Consider the following 20191-nt stretch of genomic DNA (forward strand, 5'->3'; position numbering starts at 1 on the left):
AAGATAGGTTTTCGTAGGCCAGTATCCGCGAAATTTGCTTTTCACAAGCATCTTTGGAACATATCCCTCATCGCGAATAATGAAGGGTATACCATACCTAAGTCTTGACAATCGAGTTGTGGGTAAATTTTCAATGCCACTTGCCAGCAACAGCATTTGGCTGGCCGGAGGCTGTCGAGAGAGTTCACACAGAGGGCCGGATCGAGACCGCATGTGCGTGCCCAAGAGGCTTCGTGAATAAAATACGGGAATGAGCGGAGGTGTCGCTGAGATGGGAGAAAAGGTGTCGCCAAGACAAGTCGTGAGAGGGCGAGGCGACGGGAGGGGCTCGGTGCTGACGGTGACCGTGCCGGTTCCACCGCGCCGCACACTGCCAACTGATCTCCACGCCGCACGCTCCATTCCGCTCTCCAGGCTGCACGCTGCCAACCACTGACACAGATGGCTTGCTTCCTTACACAATCAGAATCGGAATCTTTAGTTATCCTGGAGAAATCCGATGAGCTATGCAGCTCTTTTTTTTACAGATGTCCAAAGGAAAGCTACAAAAAAAGATAGTAATGCAAAGTATAGGAAAGGTAAGCAAACCTCTTAAAATAAATACATAAAATAGATTAAGTATATAAGTTCAAATTACATAAGTACATCAATCCCCAAGCTTGGCAAGGCAGCAAAACAACAGCAAAACTGTCCCAAATTGGTAGCTATTCTATCGACCCCAGAGGAATGATGGGTTCAGTCAAACCCTAACCAGGATTTGAACTTGCTACCTTCCGATTGCGAGCCGCTCCCTCTACCACCGGGAATGTAACTGTGTGATCGTGTCACACTCGGTTATTGGATAGAGCAGTGGCCACTGGGACTAAAATGTAATTTTGCATTTGTGTTTGTATTACTTGGGCAGCAGCACTGGTAGTTGTGTGATGTGCTTATTGTGCCAAAGCTATTTATTTTCCTGGGTAAGGCCCACTCAGCTGTATAGCTCTTTTCCGAAGCGACCTGGCCACAAATGATAGCTCATCGAAGTGCCATATCATGTGGAAATTTATAGCAGCCAAATACTTTAAACGCATGTTTCTAAAGATGGAGGGAAAAACCATAGGATGTGGAGATAAATACACATGATCACGGGGAGAGAGAACATGCAGACTCCAAATATACAGTTGTCAGGGTCGGGATTGAACCCACGACCTGTATACCAGGTGAGGGAGTTAACATCTTACGACCGCGTCGCACACAGCTTATACAAACCTACAAATGTGTAAGAAGTGTGTGTTCAGGATAAAACTACAGGCACGTGATGAGTGTGTGTATGTGTGCTTACAGCACAGGGGGTAGATGGTGAGTAAGTGTGACGATTTTCTGAACCTTTCCTGGGCCTCCCTTAAGTCGACTCGGCCTCAAATGAGTACCTGGTGCGGCATGTAAACATCGTCAGTGGGGAGACAAATGTCGCCGGGCGTTGTGCTGGCCACCCACCCCCTCGTGTGCTGTTCCGGCCTTCATAGGTGCTCGCTAACAGCACTTGCCCCAAAAGTCTGTTAAGGCTACACGGGGGATTTTTGTCTTTGTGTGCTTCCAGCACTACCGGTACGTGGAGCTGGCCGTGAAGCAGTGCCGGAGTTCGGGAATCGACTGCAAGGTGCATGGCCTCATCGCACTGGGCCGCGTGCGCTCCGAGGACGACGACTCGGCCGCCGCGTTCTCCTTTCTCGCCTCCGACAATGAAGAGGAGTACGAGGAGAGGAGCAACGCGGCCAGGCACGGCCGCAACCCTCACGGCCCAACCCTCACTCGCACACTTACTGCTTCGCTCCCTTCTGCTCTCACTGCTGCTCTCACAGCTAAACTCACTGCTGCACTCACTGCTACACACACTGCTACACACACTGATGCACTCACTCTTATGCTCACTGCTTAACTCACTGCTGCACTCACTGCTGCACTCACTGATATGCTCACCGCTGCACTCGCTTCACACTCGCAGCTACACTTGCTGCAACATACCGCTACAATCACTGAAACACTCATTCTGTTGCCCTCACTACTCACCTCACAATTCACCCTTGCACACCTCCCCTCACGGCCCCCCCTCGCTTCCCGGAGCTTTATGTGCGTAGCGCAGCTCAACGTTTGCCGTGCGGACGTGGAGGCTGCAAACGCGGCGAGCACGGAGTGGGTACTTGGGCGCCTGCGGTGGAGGGATGCACTGACGTGACTGTCGCCCCCGCAGTGTGGTGAAGAAGCCGTCTGTGAGCTGCGACTCCTCCCTCAACATCAAGACCAAAGTGCTCGTCTGGGGCCTCAATGACAAGGATCAGCTGGGAGGACTGAAAGGGTCGAAGGTAGTGTGTGAAACGCTTAAGCACACCGTTATCAATTTATTCTGTGATGCGGGTGTTTTTGAACAGGGTACTTATTGGTTAATAACTTCACTTGTTTTTTTTTGTTATTTCCTTTGCCATTTTGGCAACTCAGTCGGATCACTCTTGCAAATGTTGGCCCAGCGGCATTACTTAAATTCTCAGCCGGTTGAACCAAAAGGAACCGGACCTTTAATCCCCACTGTGAGCGTGCGCGGGTTTTGTTGCTCGCATCGCACATTGGCGCAGAGTGTAGCCCACGCGCTTATCCCTCCCGTGTACGCGCGCGTGCGTGCAGATCAAGATGCCGTCTCTGTCGGAGGGCATCTCCGCACTGAACGTCGTGCAGGTGGCGGGAGGGTCCAAGAGTCTGTTTGCCGGTGGGTGTGCGCAGCAGCTTTCATAGGCTCCTCACTACCGTATTTTCCTGCATACGCATATAACCCGCAGGCGCATATACCCCGCAAATATAGCGTTTTGTGTCAAACAAATTACATATACCCCGCATGCATTCATATCTTTAACGTCGTTACCACAGCTTAATTCCATCATTAATACAGAGTTTACATTTGTAATACATTCCACTATAAATTGTTAACATTAAAATCGTAACGTGCACAAAGAAAACAACCTCACCGGAAACAAGTGAACTTAAAACAGTAAATAAATAACAAACGTAAATATACAATAAATAAGTAACACATGACTGATAGATAAGTAAGTAAGCGTACTGTTAGGCTTACCAGCATTCGACCTCATCATATTACAGCTACTGGACCGGTAGTTACCCCTGTACAGTTTCAGCACTGGTAGATTGCGCACTGCGCAGACAATAGCGGCACTACGGTAACGCCATTGCCTCCTGGCAACAAAGCCATTGGAAGTTTGAAACAAAGCTCATGGTCACGACTGTATGGTGCTCCGCCAATAGCAGCAGCCTAAGGGACTCGGCAATTATGATTCCACGTCTGGTAGACGCTTGTTAAGGCCCTTCCCATTGCGCAATGTAAACATTGTACGAACAAGTCGAATAATTTTAAACGTGATAACATGTGCAATTTTAGTGTTAGTGGTTTATTCAGCAGTGCTTTAGTCAAAGGTAAGTGTTGCATAGTGGATAGTACTATCCATGAAAAAAGTTTAACGAGTTATGACATGTCACACGTGTAAAATATTATTGGGATAGCCCGCACCTCCATATACCCCGCAGGGTCTTGTTTTGTTTGTAAAAAGTGGTATACCCCGCGGATTATATGCGGGAAAATACGGTAATTATGAACTCGGTATTGAGTCGTCCTCTCGTGAGCATTGAGGTCCTGTTCATCTCCCTTTTATAGCCCTGAATAAGTGGTGGAAATTCCTCCCTTTTATTGGTTGGGGGTGTGTCTATCTAATGCACACTCTGTTGACTTCCTCAGAAATGCTACCCATTTTATTGACCTGAGAAAGGCAGAGGATGGGCTGAGTCAACCTACACAACCAGAAATTTGAACTCGCAAATCTACGCTCACTGTGGTGGGCTGAAGTGTGGTGGTGTTTGGTGCTGTGTGGTGGTGTGTGGTGGTGTGTGATGGGGTGAAGCGTCTGCTGTGGTTATCGCACGCTTGCATGTGTGCATTGTGTCTGTGAGTTGCTAAAGCACTGCCGTTCCGCCCTCCGCAGTGACGACCGAGGGGAAGGTGTTCACCTGCGGGGAGGCCACAAATGGCCGCCTGGGCCTGGGCCTCACATCCGGCAACATCTCCATCCCCCGGCAGATCACTGCGCTCGGAAACTACGTGGTGAAGAAGGTGGCCGTGCACTCAGGTTCGACGCTGCAGCCTGCCCAGTTTCCACGTTTAATGTTAGGATTGATCAAGACACTTCCTGGATGTCAGTCGTGAATGATCGAATGCCTGAATGCTGGTTGGATTCACATTCTCAATGGATGTTTTGTGCACTCCTATAACACTCTCATGTAGATTCATATCCACTTATCCGAACTAACTATCATAGTTTTCGTGGAATTATCACCCTAGGCTGGCTTTTCCAGCGGCCGTGTTACTAACAGGAGGAAGGACGAGGAGAGCAGCGTTTGAAGGGGACACGGGGTGGGTCGTGACGTCATACGTGTGCGTGTCGTGCGTGTGTGTCATGTACTCGCATGTAGTGTGTGTGCGCGTGTTTGTGGCGCAGCGGTTAGAGTGCTCCGCTATGAACCCGGCAATTCCCACTCACGGACCAACACCAAGTGACTATTATCTGAACTTGTCCTGGGCCTCCCCTAGGTTGACTCGGCCTCAAATGAGTACCTGGTGCGGTGTGTAAACATCGCCACTGGGGAGAAAAAGGTGGCCGGGCGTAGTGCTGGCCGCCCACCTCATCGTCTGCCGTGCCGGCCTTCACAGGTGCTCGCTATAAGAGCACTTTCCCCCAACAGCCTGCCATATGGGGGATTTTTGTGTTTGTGCGTGCATCTGCAGGCGGGCGCCACGCCATGGCGCTGACCATCGACGGGAAGGTGTTCTCCTGGGGAGAGGGCGATGACGGCAAGCTCGGCCACTTCAGCCGCATGTGAGAGAGGGCCCAGAGTGGTGACAGAGCCTCGGCCTAGCAACACACTCGCGTTGCTTTTGTATATTCAGCAATAAATAATTATTCTTTTTGAGCATGATGATATTTATTATTGCCTTTTGTAGGTAAGATCTGGGTGACCTAACTAGGAGGGATGAATATCATCATAACAGTTTAGTAGTGGATTAACGTATTTTCCCGCAGAAAGCCCGCATACGCATATAACCCGCAGACGCATATACCCCGCAAAAATAGCGTTTTGTGTAAAACAAATTTAAGATAGCCCGCACCTCCATATACCCCGCATGCATTTATATATTTAACGTCGTTACCGCAGCTTAATTCCATCATTAATACGAAGTTTACCATCTGTAATACATTCCATTATCAATTGTTAACATTTAAATCATAAAGTGCATAAAGAAAACAAACTAACCGGAAACGAGTGAACTTAAAACAGTAAATAAGTAACAAAAGTAAATATCCATTAAATAAGTAACACATAACTGGTACAGGTAACAAGCTGAGATTAGGAGCAATCCCTTTAAGAGTGTGCTCCTAATCTCAGCTCGTTACCTGTATATTAAAGACACCTGGGAGCCAGACATCTTTCTGATTGAGAAGGGGTCAAATACTTATTTCCCTCATTAAAATGCAAATCAATTTATAACATTTTTGACATGCGTTTTTCTGGATTTTTGTTGTTGTTATTCTGTCTCTCACTGTTCAAATAAACCTACCATTTAAATTATAGACTGATCATTTCTTTGTCAGTGGGCAAACGTACAAAATCAGCAGGGGATCAAATACTTTTTTCCCTCGCTGTATGTTATCTCTTCGCGTGGTCGCATGGATTTTTTTCCTAGTCCTCCGTTTTTCCCTCCACATTTATAAACATGCGTTTAGAGTATTTGACTGCTGTCAACTTCCACATGATAAGCCACTTCGCTGAGCTATAATTTGTGGCCAGGTCACTTTTTTTTCAACAAGAGTCCGATACAGAGCATGAGCAATAACAAGGGAAGGGGGCACAGATATTTCGGGGGCAGAAACCCGGCCAGGTTGCTTCCAAAAAAACGAGCTATATAGCTGAGTGGGCCTTATCTGGTAATTTTTTTTAGGAACGTGGACAAACCCAAGCTGATCGACACCCTCAAGACGAAACGTATCCGCGACGTGGCGTGTGGCTCGTCGCACAGTGCAGCCATCGCGTCCAGCGGGGAGCTCTACTGCTGGGGCCTGGGCGAGTACGGCCGCCTGGGCCACGGAGACAACAGCACGCAGCTGCGGCCCAAGCTGGTGAGGGCCCGCCCACAGTGACGCCAGGGCAGGGGGGCGAACATGGCGGTGGCTCGCCACGTCCAGTGCCGCAGCTGCCTCATTCTATATCATCAGTTTGTTTCCCTCGTGTGGCTCGGAGCTGTGTAAAGAGGCACAAATTATCTGAAGGTGATGGGCCCAAGACTACCCTTTTATCACTTGATAGCGAATTGCAAGCCACGTTGCCGGCTATGGGATGTTTGCGTGTTTCTGATTTTTCGTATCTGCATGCGTCTCAGGTGAAAGCACTGCTGGGGCACAGAGTGGTCCAGGTGGCGTGTGGGAGCAGAGACGCTCAGACCCTCGCTCTTACTGATGAAGGTAACACGAGCCGGGCAGCGTGCATGTGACGCATTGAGCGCTGTTGCTACCTTGACATCACTGGCATCCACTCTGTACTCCTGTAGGAGCTCACTAATTTCAGTTAGCATAACGGTCTGTTCATATTCTAGATTTGAAGCTTTCGTGACTGCAAGGATTCATACTCTTAGGTTTTTTCGGTAAAGTCACGTAGGTAAAAATAAATAATAAAAATAAAATAATAGAAATAAAATTATTAATCACGACGTTTCGGAGGCAACACAAGTCTCTGTCATCAGGTGGGACCGTCACAGCTAGATTTACTGTATCAAGTGAGGCAAAATTCCAAGAGACAAGCCCTTAGATACAAGTTAAAGGGGGAGGAGGGGGGAGGGGGTTATCTGAATGTGGCAGCCAATGAATGGAACGTGTTGGGGGGGTGGGTGGGGCTAAAAGAGAACAATAGGTGCACATGTTGTTTTACCTGGTATTGGTTGACAATCCAAATACAAAAGGAGAGTACTATTAAACGCTGGGGATGTTGTGGAGAGAGTGGAGAAGTTTCAATACCTGGGCAGTCTACGTATGACTAGCTATGGTTTGGCAATGGAGGTCTTATTCCAAATCAGTCGAACGCCATTATCTTTTCTTTTGGGATACAACAATACCTTGACTTTCGTCCACTTGACTTTCGTCGCTTCGCTTTTTCGGCCGTTTTCAATTATAACCACATTTCAATTTTCGTCAACGCGCTTTCCTCTTTCGTCTGATTTCATCCAACCTTCCATCTTTTTAATTCAGTTTTTGAATAGAAGTCGTTCAGTGAGCATCTCTTATATTTGTGTTTATTCATATTATTAATACTGTACATATTTATGTGATTATACTGTAAACAATTCGTTGTTATTTTTGTGATAAAAGTATAATACTACAGTGTTAATAGTTATTTTCGTGATCATAAAACACGTGTACAGTATTTCGATGTAGTTGTGGAAGAGATACGTAGAGGACACGTTTGTCATCTGGCCACATCGCCTGCCAGCTTTGAACCAATTCTTCAACCACATCAATTCCATACACCCAGCCATCAAATTCACCATGGAGGTGGAACAGGATGGCAAGTTACCATTTTTGAATGTTTTAATCGAAAAGAGACCAGATGGCTCATTGAGACACTCTGTCTACGGGAAAGCCACCCACACGGATGCCTATCTAAACCCTTACTCCCACCACCATCCAGCCCAGAAGAATTCCCTCATCAAAACTCTACATCACAGGGCTCGTTGCATTTCTGACCATCACCACCTAGCCAGTGAACTGGAACACATACACCAAGCCCTCAAGATGAATGGATATTCAGACCACACAATCCATAAAGCTGTCACCCCAACCGTTGGAAGAGAACCACCTGAGGACCCAATCAAAACCATCACCTTGCCATACATAGCAGGGGTCACCAAAGATATTTCCAAAATCATGAGCAAACACAAGATCCAGGTTCGATTTAACACAGTACATAAAATGCGTGATCTGATCCCATCTGTGATGTTATCCCTGACATGAAATACTTCGGTGTCTACAATCTAAGTTGTGCCTGCGGCAGTAGTTGCATTGGAAAAACCAAGCGGCATGTCTCAGACCGTGTTCGTGAACACAAGGCGGATCTGAGACATGGTAGGACTAATACCTCTGCCGTGGCTGATCATTGTTTTAACGCTGTCGGCACACATGAAATTGATTTCTCCAAGACGAAGATACTATGCAAACCCACTGGCCATCAACAAAGATTTGTTCATGAAGCCATCCAGATATATAAACACAGACAATTTAAACTGAGAAGATGGGTACAGACTGAGCAATCATTGGAAGGATGTTATTCACCAGGTGTGATGCTTCCATCCTACCTGCCGATGTTAACAGTTATTTCCGACTCTCTGAGTTACATTACCTTGTTAAATGTCTTTACATTAACAGGATAAATGTCTCACTGACATAGCCGCTGCTTCCCTTTTCTTCGATGTGACGGTGGCTCTCGTTGTTTAATAGGCTGAATGTGTCATTAAACAGCCGCTGCCATCTCACATTGACATGCTAATCTCTAATCTCCAGCAATACAATGGTTTCTTCAGCACCGTAGTCGTGGGGCTACATTAACTGATTTACATGCTAATCTCTAGCAGTACAATGGCCGAGATATATTCCTTGTAAATTCCACCTCTAGCCCCGCCCACTTACCCTTGGGTTGTACCCATCTCAAACCTATATAACCTCTTGCTGCAGTAGTTCTCTCGCTATATTTCTCCTGCCTCAGCAGTTCGCCTGCGGTATTTTTTCACCTGAAGACGATTGCTTGTGTTGTGATAGAAACGTGATTTTTATTTTTATATCTACGCGACTTGACCGAAAAACCCAAAGAGTATAGTATTGATACTGTGCTTATTTTTGTGATTCCTGTAAAATACTTATGTTTGTGTTTTAATATATTCATAATGGGTCCTAAGTGTGGTGATAGTAAAGCTAAAATAACCCTAAAGGTTCTCAATTTGCAAGAAAAGCTGGATATAATCAAACCTAATGAGCAAGGCATGTCCCATGCTGATCTAAGTCGCAAGCTAGGCGTACCTCGACCAACAGTTAGTACAATTCTTAAGAATGAAGGTAAAGTATTAGAGGAAGTAAAAAACGCTACGCCAGTGCATACCAAACTATTACAAAATGGCACAGTTTCATTGGTGAGATGGAGAAAGTTTAGTTTTTCATCAGCTGCATAATGCTGTGTGGAAGTCTGCCCTGTCATTCCACATGAAGCGTCGGGTCTTCTCAGCCACAGTTATGCCCTCGCTTCTCGATGCAATTAGCCTGGCACAAGCTCTGTGGTGATGTCTCTGCCACTTAGTGACGAGCGGTGGCTGTTGTCTGTGAATTTGTGGAGTGCATCCAATTATATTTAAAAAAATCAGAATCTAGAAACTGTTCAAGAATTTTGTTTAAATAATGCACTACCTGTAAGGTCATTTGGCCAATGGGATGGTGTAAAACATCTTTTATAATTTCTATGTGGAGAAACCGATATGGGAAGAAAACATTTTTTGTCTGCTCATTTATTTTGTCTTGTATGTGTGTGTGTGGCCAGGTCTGGTGTTTTCGTGGGGAGACGGAGACTTTGGAAAGCTGGGCCGCGGGGGCAGCGAGGGGTGCAACGTCCCTCAGAACATCGAGCGGCTCAACGGGCAGGGGATCTGCCAGATCGAGTGCGGCGCGCAGTTCTCGCTCGCCCTGTCCAAGTCCGGCCTCGTGTGGACCTGGTCTGTGTCTCATTGCCAAGTTCTGACAGAGAGTGTGTGTCAAATATATCCTGTGCTAATGAAAAGCTGACTTCAACGTTACTCCATGTTAAGCTATCAAATTCATACGGAACTCAAAATGTGTTGCTATAAATAATCCTTTCTTATTTAGTAAAATATTATTGAGACTCGAAACTCGCTTCAGAGTGTGTCTGTAATGAGCGTGCGCACGTGACTGACCTGTGGTGTGTGACCCAGGGGAAAGGGAGACTACTTCCGGCTCGGCCACGGCACGGACGCCCACGTGCGGAAGCCCCAGGTGGTGGAGGGACTGCGCAACAAAAAGATTGTGCACGTGGCCGTGGGGGCCCTGCACTGCTTGGCCGTGACCGAGGGGGGGCAGGTGCGTCCCCCTGCACCCGCCCGCCCGGCCACCCGGCGCGAGGACTCAAAAGAGCAGGATGAGTCTCGTTTGCAAGAGTGACCAGGGGTCACGAGAAGTTTTTGAAAAGCAATAACGTGTAACACGTACAGGCAATGAAGCTAATTAAAAATCGGAGAAAAAACAACGACATTCCAAAGAAGTTGAAAACGGTGCACGCACACAATCGATAGTAAACGAAATACATTTCCTTGAGCAAGAGTTGACTCGGGCAAAAAACAAAAACAAAAAACATTTACAGTTACAGAAACATCAAAATAATAATCCTGGTGATTATTGCACTAGTCTGTTAACAGGCAGTGATACGTGTCAAAATGCAATTGCCAGTGTCGCTTCCGTTGCGATTGAGATGGGAGAGCAATGTCTGAAGCTATGCAGAGGCAGTGCGAGGCTCCATGCTTCCCACTAAAAGTGTTGATGTTGAGCTGGCACCACTCAAAAGTGCTACGCTAACGCGAATAAGAGAAAACTCTCAGGACATAAAAAAACATGGACTTAAAACTAAAATTGTATAATAGGTGATGCATTGGGCAGTGGCTCTTCTTCGTGACGTGTAAATGAGTGCTGCACAAAATTGGGTCACAGTGGGTTCAACATTTCGAGACAGGAGAACTCCAATCAGTAAGCCACCTTCGTAAAAACCTAAGAATATGAGATTTCTTTACTTTATGAACTTGGCAGTGCCCGATGTTGCTATGTCACCATCAATCATGGGAAAGTACGGTGCTGACCACTCTATCATGGATTGTGCCAGCCTTGTCAGGTACTTGTAAATAGTTTTGGAACCTACGCCAGAAGTTTGTATGGCTTAACGGGGGCGGGGGGGGTGGGATTCTACTATGATGAGGCCCGCTGCTCTAATGAGTGTTCACGTTGTACCTGGTTCGGTGCTGCTGGGGTTTGTGGAGCTCTGCGTGGGTACAGAGGGTGACCACCAGAGGCTAATAATAACACTGCGCGGCATGCAGGTGTATGCATGGGGCGACAACGACCACGGGCAACAGGGGAACGGCACTACCACCGTGAACCGGCGGCCCACACTCGTGCAGGGCCTCGAGGGCCACAAGATCACGCGCGTGGCTTGCGGCTCCTCGCACAGCATCGCCTGGACCACCGTGGACGTGGCCACGCCCGCCGTGCACGAGCCTGTGCTCTTTCAGGCGGCACGGGACCCCCTTGGTGCCAGCTATCTTGGTGGGTGCTGCTTCTGCACGCGAATGATTGTCAGCCAATGGCAGACAGGACCCAAGTCTGTACATTGCACCAGAGTCAGTCAGCTATGAAGCAGGGCGAATGTCTCTACACGATGTCCTGTCCCGAGTGTTCGCTGTGATAATGATTGTGACGTTTGCGTCTGGGTCGTCTTCATGAGAGTTTTCATGATTCCCTGTGCTCTATTACGGATGGACAGACAGCACTGATGCATTCACAATTTTGACCTTGGTTGGAATATGTCAATACTAACCATAGGAAGCAATGTGAATCCAATGTTCGATTCTGAGAAGAAGCTATCACGTTGAACGTTGCATAGGTGGAGTTTCCTTGTGCGTACGTGTGTGCTCAGGCCTGCACTCGGACTCTGATCCGCTGGTGAGCTCCAAGCCCAGTGGCTCCGTAGCGGCCAAACAGAACCGGCCATCCCTCACCAAGATCCTGCTGGCGCTGGACGGCAAACAGGCCAAGCAGCAGGCGCTGTCCCACATCCTCACTGCCCTGCAGCACATGTATGCAAGGTGCGTGAGCCAGCTGCGGGCCCGTGCCTCTCAACTCCATTAAGCGTCTCATCGCTTCTTTGTTGCCTTAAACGCAGCGGTTGGCAAGCTCTGGCTCTGGAGCCGCAGGCGGCTCTTTAAGAACTGCATTGCGGCTCTTGAAATATTTAGCTGTCTTTTTACGGAATTCAACAGAAATGGCTCTTGTTATTTTGATTGCTGACCACTGACCATGGTAGTCCAGTTTACCATGTTAGTCCAGTTTACCATGGAAGTGTAGTTTATCATGTTAGTCCAGTTTACCATGGAAGTCCAATTTGCCATGGTAGACCAGTTTACAATGGATGTCCATTTTACCATGGGCAGGAGTCGGCAACTTGCAGCTCCCGAGCCGCATGCAACTCATTACAGACTGCTTCATGACGTTATTTATTAAGGACCGTCTCGTATTGACACGCGTTTCAGCTCTTGAAATATAGACTTTTTTACCATTTTGGAAAAAAATGCCTTTTGTTATTTTGGTTCCCAACCCCTGCCTTAACCTGATCTCATTCATTCTCTGATTCGCACCTCTGATTAGCATGGTTGGCTACGTACAGTGCGAAAGAAGTTCAACATACATACACATATCTAACTGTCAGAGTTGTGTGTGTTGCTGCTGCTGCTGCTGCTGCTCCCTCTTCTGCCCTTCCAGAGACGCCGTGTGCTGCTCGCTGATGCCGGGCAGCATGATCGCCCCTACAGAGCGCGCCGTCTCCCCGCTGGTGCCCTCACGCGACCTCTCCCCAGCTCCGCCGCCCGCCGCCGAGGACGCCGAGTCCTCTGTTGCCACGGAGACGGACGGAGGGCCCAGCTTGGGCCCCTGGCAGGACAAGCGCAATGAGGTGCGCTGGACCCTGTTTCCTGGGGGGAGGGGGGGAGGCTTGTAATTCCTCAGCACAGCGCTTAGCCTAAACTAAACTTTGTTTCTTTTACCAGGTAAGGCCTACTGAGCTATATAGCTATTTTACAGAAGCAACCTGGCTATCACAAATGATAGCTCAACGATAAGTGGCTTATCATGTGGAAATTTAAAGCAGCCAAATTCTCTAAATGCATGCTTCTAAATGTGGAAGGATAAACCGGAGGACCGAGGGAAAAATCCATGTCTTCACGGGGAGAGAGACACCGCAAACTCCAGATATACAGGTGTTGAGGTCGGGACCGAACCCGCGACCTCCTACATACCATAGGAGGTAGTTAACATCCTCCCAACGCGGCACCCAATACGGTTGAGATCCTCGCTTATAATTATTTATCGAGACACAATAAAGAAATGTGTCAAGTGGCCAGCACCAAAGAGCATGATTATCAAAATTGTATTCGATAACAGTTAACACATTTCTTAAATTGAGCAAGGTTATAAGAGCTTCGGAATCGAGACGACGGGAAGTGAATCCAGAGCGGAGGCAGTACGAGGGAAGCAGAAAGAGGAGTGAGGGTGACCTGCAGTGTGGTGGTTGAACACCGTCCCAATGAAGTGCGATGCGTCTGCTCGACTTGAGTCCTCGACACGGGTAGTGGTCGTGATTGAAGTGTATCTGCTGCTGTGGCATCGTTCACATAAATGTTTATATAGCATCAGTGCAGTGGAGTCACTAAAGTGCTATGATAGAGTTTTTATCGAGTTTATATGTTCTCCCCCTGTTCTGTGTGGGTTTCCTCTGGGTTCTGTGCCCCCCCTCCCCATAGCTAAACACATAAATTGTAACCGCTATCAGCCCAACAACCCAATGCTGATAAGCTACCTGCAAATTACTCAATTGGGATTATGCCCAGAAACAATACCGCCCATGACTGCGAACATTTGGTAGGGCCCTTCTGGAAAAAAGAGTCTCTTGAGACTCGGTGAGGCCGAGTAATGACTTGTAGTGACTTTGTTGTTTTTGTTTCGCAGACAACAGCGTCGGAGGACACGCTCACCCCATCGACGTCGACCACCTTCTCCCGGCCATTCATCCCCGTGACCGATGACCCCGGAGCCGCGTCCATCATAGCGGAGACCATGACCAACACAGCCAAGGTGCAGCCCGCGGATAGGCATCCAAAACGTTTCGTGACCAAGCCCCACCCCCCCCCGACCCAACTTGCAGAACCAGGGGACTGACGCTGGTGCCGGTCATCAGCAATTACAACCGGCTACAAAACCTCCCGTATTACATCAGCCCATCTCTTCTCCAGCCCGTGCCGTGCCTGTTTAGCCGCCTCTGTCCGAGCAAACGGAAGCTGCTTGGGCACTCGGTGGATTAAACACGATCTCGCAATAAAGCAGCTTATATTTTACTTATCAGAGGGGGCTAAAATAAAGGGGCTATTGGGCTTGAGAGGAGATGGGCTGAGTAGTTACTAAATATCTGGTATCAGCAGTGTCAAGATCGGCCTCTGTAGGGGAGTCTCGTGAAGAATGCTACTGGGCAGTTTGAGGCAGTTGCCCTCCAACAACAGATGGCGGGAGGAGCAACACTCGCAACAATGAGCGGAGCTCCGGGCGGCTAAAACGCAGCAAGTTTGCACAGTGGGGAGCACAGGTGGTGCATCTGCCAGTCATCTCAGCTCCTAATAACTGGGTCTCTTCCATGACCTCCTGTCAGCAAGCTTTTAACACTTAATGGTGACCTCAATGTGCATCTATCCTGACACAAGCACCATGGTGATGTCACGGCCATTTAGTGGTGAACATCGTTTGTTGTTGTTTTTATGTCTGCTAGGGCTCCACGCTGGTAGTATAAAGGTTATTCGATGTTAATAATGCTGTGAAGTATCCGTCACCGCCACCTCGTAGTGCATGGTGGCTGTTGTGAGTATGTGTAGGTGTTTGGTGCATTACGCTTATGCGCGTGTGCGTGTGCGTTGCAGGTGACAGAGAGCCAGGCCCGGACTGCCGTGCCGGAGCCCGAGGGTCTGGATGAGTTCACGTGCCTGCTCGTGCCCGAGGACACGCGCGTGCTCGTCGACCTGCTGAAGCTGGCAGTCGCTGCGCGTGCCAGCGAGCGGGGCCGCGAGGTGCTGTCGGCCGTGCTGTCCGCCATGGGTATCGCCTACTCCCAGGTGGGCGCCACGGGCGGTGGTAACCCTCGCACTTCTCAGCAAGAAGGGCCTTGGTTTCGATTGCCTTTCTGCGTGGAGGTTGTCTGTTTCTCTCGCCCTGTTTTCTGCACGGGATTCCTCAGTTCTCCGGGTCCTTCTGAAGCTAAAAAGCACATACACACAAACACACAGAGTGACTGGTTTTGGGAAAACGTCCCAATGCTGAAATATGACCTGCAAATCGCTTAATTAGGATCACACGTAGCGGCATTGTGCTTTCCCGAGTGAACAAGCAGAACAATAATCAATTTCAAGGCGCTTTACAAAGCTTTGCTTTGCTTAAAACTAAAATACGTAATGACTTGTTGCATTAAAAACGGAAATCACGTCTATATTAATTCCATGTTAATATCATTAACTAAACTTAAATATTTATTATATTCATACCAGCATCTATACACAACCATCGGGTTAGAAATCAAACCATTATAATAGGAAAGTAAACAATCTTGATTTGAAGCTTTCGTGACTGCAGGAATGCATACTCTTTGGTTTTTTCGGTAAAGCCACGTAGGTAGAAAAAATAATAGATCACGACGTTTCGATCGCCACACAAGCAATCATCTTCAGGTGGGAGAGAGAAACAGGCTGCTGAAACAAGTCCTTATACATATATAGAGGCGAGAGGGGGGGAGGGGGGGGTTGCCGCAACGGGCAAGAGGGTGGGGGCTAGAGATTGTGCCAAAGCGAGTGGGAAATCCAAAGATGAGATTCGGCACAATCCCACCTGAAGACGATTGCTTGTGTGGTGATCGAAACGTCGTGATCTATTCTTTTTTTCTACCTACGTGATTTTACCGAAAGAACCAAAGAGGAAGGAAAGTCAGTATCTGTAATTAGATGGTTTCTTATCTAACAACAGACGGGTTGTGCAAGAAATGAGTCATTTATGTGTCTGTGTTGTGTGCATGGTTGTGTAGTTTGTGTGTGATGTGTGTGCATGATGCATCGCATGTTGTGTGCCATGCCATGTTGTATCGGGAGCGGTAGTGTCGTGGTTAGTGCACTTCGATACAAACCCGGTGACCCAAGTTTGATATCTCACGACCAATAACAGTGGTGAATATTTGAACCGATCCTGGGCCTCCTCTAGGTCGACTCAGCCTCAAATGAGTACCTAGTGCGGTGGTTGCAAGCATCACTGGAGTGTCAAAGGCTACCGGGCCTGGTGCTGGCCACCTACCCCCTCGTGTGCCGTGCCAGCCTTAATAGGTGCAGCTGTCTAACAGCACTTGTCCCACCGGCCTGTTAAGGCTACACGGGGGATCTTTGTCTTTAATGTGTGTGCCGGTGCTTAGGCTATCCACGGGGGTGATGCTTGTGTTTGCGAGCCACGTTGTGTGCCGTGTGTCGTATGCACTGTGCCTGCGTCGCAGGTGGCGGAGATGCTGCTGGAGCTGTGCGTGACGGAGCTGGAGGACGTCGCGTCTGATTCGCAGAGCGGGCGCCACGCGGCGCAGCCGGCCGTGGTGGAGAGCAGCCACCCCTACACGGACGATACCAGCTCCAGCGGCACCGTCCGCATCCCCGGTCACTCCCACTGCGCCAATCGCCACCACTGCATGGCGCCATCGTACACAATACTAGACCGTTCAATACCACCAAACACCAGTTAATACTGTAACAACACCATTCATACTGCACAACAGCATTAATGCTGTACAACAGCATCAAGACGGTGATATGTTAAGCAATACTATATTATTAAAAACCTTAGAGAGATGTTGGACATCTTTTGGGGTTAAGTAGGGGAAGGGGATAGACTAGGGATGAGCTTGCAATGTGAGTTTTTCCCCGTGCCCACACACTGTCTTCACCGTGCTTGAGCGACTGACGGCAGTAGTTGACGTTTGCACGCTTGCTCACGCGCGCTGCCGTTGCTCGCGCACCGTTCTGTCCCTCTGTGGCCCAGGAGCCGAGGGGTTGCGCGTGGAGTTTGACCGGCAGTGCTCAACCGAGCGGCGCCACGATCCCCTGACCCTGATGGACGGGGGCAGCCGCGTTGTATCGGTGCGCTCGGGTGAGTAGCGGGAGATGGCGTCACCATGTGCGGTGGGCACGCGCCTACGCGCCATCAACACGGTGTCTGGTATCCAAGAGGTCGTGGGGTTGATCCCGACCCTGACACCTGTATATTTGGAGTTTGCATGCTCTTCCTGGAGTTGCTTATATTTTTCTCTGGCTCCTCTGGTTTTTCCCTCCATGTTTAGAATAATAATAATACAATTTATAACGTGCGCAATGTCGTGGACCAAAGATGCAATTCTGAGGCGTGGAGCCGAGTTCAGTGTCTCCTTTGACACCCAAATCGAGCTGAAGAGATGTATTGGCCATTGCGAATGTGAATTGGGATGGCGTTCCAAATGACAACGCTGCGACGGAGAACGATGAGAAGCGTCGCACTGCGAAGGTGGCTATGATTCATTGAAGTGTAAGGCAGAGGCAAATGAGCTTTAAGGTAATTTTGCTTGAAATGGGCAGCCAATGAAGGGCATGAAGGATGGACAGGGAGTCAGGGTGAGGGTTGCGGGGGCCGTGGACAACTCGGGTAATGAAATTTTGGAGGCATTGCAGTTTATTTTGGTTGTTTTGAATGGACTGGATGCTTACCGCTTTGCAACAGTCGAGTCCGCGACCCAACGATGCTGCAGGCGAGAGTTATTTGCTTTGTTGGAGCTGATGAGCGGACGCAGTTGGCAGAGGGCCCTGAGATGGTAGTTGCAGGACTTGAGAACGAGGTTGATTTCGGTGTCGAAGGAGAGAGTGGGATCCAGAATGACGCTGAGAAATGTCAGTATCACTGAATGAAGGAACCATTCGTTTAGAGTATTTGGTTGCTCTAAATTTCCACAGGATAAACCACTTTGTTGAGCTATCATCTGAAAAAGAGCTATGTAGCTCGGGAGGCCTTACCTGGTAAAATAAAAATAGTTTAGAATCACGACTTGGTGCTTGGAGATGAAACGTTATTTCTGGGTGTGCCGTCTCTCACGAGTCGGTATCTGCACACGTGTGTCTGTGTGCAGCGTGGGCTGTGTGGCCCCGCTAACTCGACGAAAGGCTTCCTGGTCGACCGCAGTAGCGACTGCTGTGTGAATGTAGTGCGGACCTCTGCTCTGCAGCCTCAGACAGGAGTGTCTGGTGAATCGCTGGGGAGGGGGAAGTGACTGAGCACGCGTGGTGCTAGCGATACCCTACCAGCCTTATGATCTGGTTAACAATACCGCTTACCCTGACAGTCCATTTTGGTCCATGGGTCATCTTTGTAGGTGTATACCTCTGTGCATGTGCATGCACCCGTGTGTGTGCACACGCATGTGTCTGTGAATGGGTTACCGAAGTCTCAACTCGTGATGTCCAAGCCTAATACATGAGCTCTTGCTGCTTCATGTGGCCACAAAGTCGAAATCCATGAAATCATACTTTGGCGTGATTCCGCACACTGCTTAACAATTCGTACGTAATTAATATTCGTTTCTGCATTTGCACATCCTGCCTGTCTCTCACACGGAATTTTCTGAGGTCATATTTGCCTCAAACAAATACTTGGAAACCACAGCAGCAGGTGATGTAAAGTATTTGGTGTTGTGTGTAGTGTGTTGAGGACATGTCAGCACCACCAGTCGTCTGAGTGAGCACTTGGAGTACCCATCTGAGCACGCTGTCAATGAGAGCTGTGCGTGGGTTTGTGCGTGCATCTACGTAGGCCGTGAGTGGTCGGACTGGTCGAGCGAGCTACGTATACCGGGTGATGAGCTCAAGTGGAAGTTCACCAGCGATGGTTCAGTCAATGGCTGGGGCTGGCGCTTCACTGTCTACCCAATCATGCCGGCCACAGGTACCTGCAGCGGCCAGCAGGACCCCACGGGGCACACGGCCTACTGTTCACACATTCCCGTGGCCAGAGAGTGCCGTCTGGGCATGGATAGAGAGAGGCGGTGTCAACTAAAACACAGGCAGCCAAGTGTTTTTTGGTTAATGAATCTCTCCTTCTGACACTTAATGCAACTGATGTGTAGTCCACATCTCATCTTTAAGATCTGCTCTCAATGTTTATCTATGGCATCAATAATCTGACCATCATCTACAACTACAACACTTGCAACATTATTTCATGAACGTCTACGTTTCTTACATTTTACTGCCATGAAATTCCGAGTATCCTCTTTGTGGACTTGTAATCAAAGGCAGGACCTGCATTTTCTCGTGCACATCTTACAACCATCTGGCCATGCATTGACACGGTCACTACTCCTGTCTTAAGCGCCCATGTCAGTGCCAATGTTGACCTCCCCGCTTCTCCAAAGTTGCACTGCAGTCTTTCACCAACCTACGCTGCGAGCGCAATACTTGCTTGTCCTCGTCCTCCTCCCAGTCTTCGGCACAACTCTGGGAATAATCTGACCACGGGCCTCGACCACCTCCATGCTCTCACTTGCTGCTGACCGCGGCCATCAACATCGCTCACTCTTAAGGCCCCGTTTCCAGCCCTGGCACGAAGAACCGCCAAGAGTGAGGGTTCGCGGTCCATGGCCCTCGTTAGTTAATCTGTACCATTCACAACGTCCGTCTCGTTTGAATCTTTACTTCTCTTTCCATCCTATTCTATCAACAATTAAGAATAACTTTGAACAAAGTGACAGTTGCCTTTTATAATTCCTCCACCATTGCTGTGTGTGAATCATACAGTATCTTACCTATAAAAGTAATTTTTTGTCTGTGTGTCTGTCTGTCTGTGTGTCTGTGGACACACCTTGTGATGCTTTTTAACTGACTAACTGCTGGCTTTACGTTTAAAAAAACTACACGCATACGACGCAATAAGCCCCCGGACAAAACATCGCTGTGTAATGAGCGACTTCCGCTTCACGTCGTGAAGAGGGTACTTCATCATGGGACCTCCTTTGCCAGTACCACAATATGAGAATAGGTTTTCCCCTTTTTTCTGGCAACAAAACAAGTGTTGAGATGTTAAAACACCAAACTGAAACCTTTTACAAGGAATCATGTCAGCAATAACCACAATACTTGTGGTCAGAATGCAAACAAAAACATACTCTGATAATATATGCATTGTCTTTGAAACTGATT

At 48.5% G+C, this 20191-nt stretch overlaps 1 protein-coding gene across 6 annotated transcripts in view; it reads left to right on the forward strand.

The window, feature by feature from the left end:
• Positions 1 to 20191, forward strand: part of HERC2 (HECT and RLD domain containing E3 ubiquitin protein ligase 2) — a 156604-nt gene that overhangs the window by 90164 nt on the left and 46249 nt on the right. For all 6 annotated transcript variants that reach the window (XM_061563689.1, XM_061563691.1, XM_061563692.1 and 3 more), the window contains exons 56-72: positions 1583 to 1761; positions 2234 to 2345; positions 2662 to 2743; positions 4026 to 4169; positions 4826 to 4916; positions 6038 to 6215; positions 6476 to 6557; positions 9670 to 9841; positions 10079 to 10223; positions 11231 to 11456; positions 11827 to 11995; positions 12669 to 12858; positions 13911 to 14036; positions 14870 to 15061; positions 16477 to 16630; positions 17013 to 17120; positions 18807 to 18938. In XM_061563689.1, the coding sequence (XP_061419673.1) occupies positions 1583 to 1761; positions 2234 to 2345; positions 2662 to 2743; positions 4026 to 4169; positions 4826 to 4916; positions 6038 to 6215; positions 6476 to 6557; positions 9670 to 9841; positions 10079 to 10223; positions 11231 to 11456; positions 11827 to 11995; positions 12669 to 12858; positions 13911 to 14036; positions 14870 to 15061; positions 16477 to 16630; positions 17013 to 17120; positions 18807 to 18938 (2482 nt within the window). The remainder of the gene's footprint in view (positions 1 to 1582; positions 1762 to 2233; positions 2346 to 2661; positions 2744 to 4025; positions 4170 to 4825; positions 4917 to 6037; positions 6216 to 6475; positions 6558 to 9669; positions 9842 to 10078; positions 10224 to 11230; positions 11457 to 11826; positions 11996 to 12668; positions 12859 to 13910; positions 14037 to 14869; positions 15062 to 16476; positions 16631 to 17012; positions 17121 to 18806; positions 18939 to 20191) is intronic.

The sequence above is a fragment of the Lethenteron reissneri genome, chromosome 32, assembly GCF_015708825.2.
Source record: "Lethenteron reissneri isolate LAM-NWPU_2019-01 chromosome 32, ASM1570882v1, whole genome shotgun sequence".
Lineage (NCBI taxonomy): Eukaryota > Metazoa > Chordata > Hyperoartia > Petromyzontiformes > Petromyzontidae > Lethenteron > Lethenteron reissneri.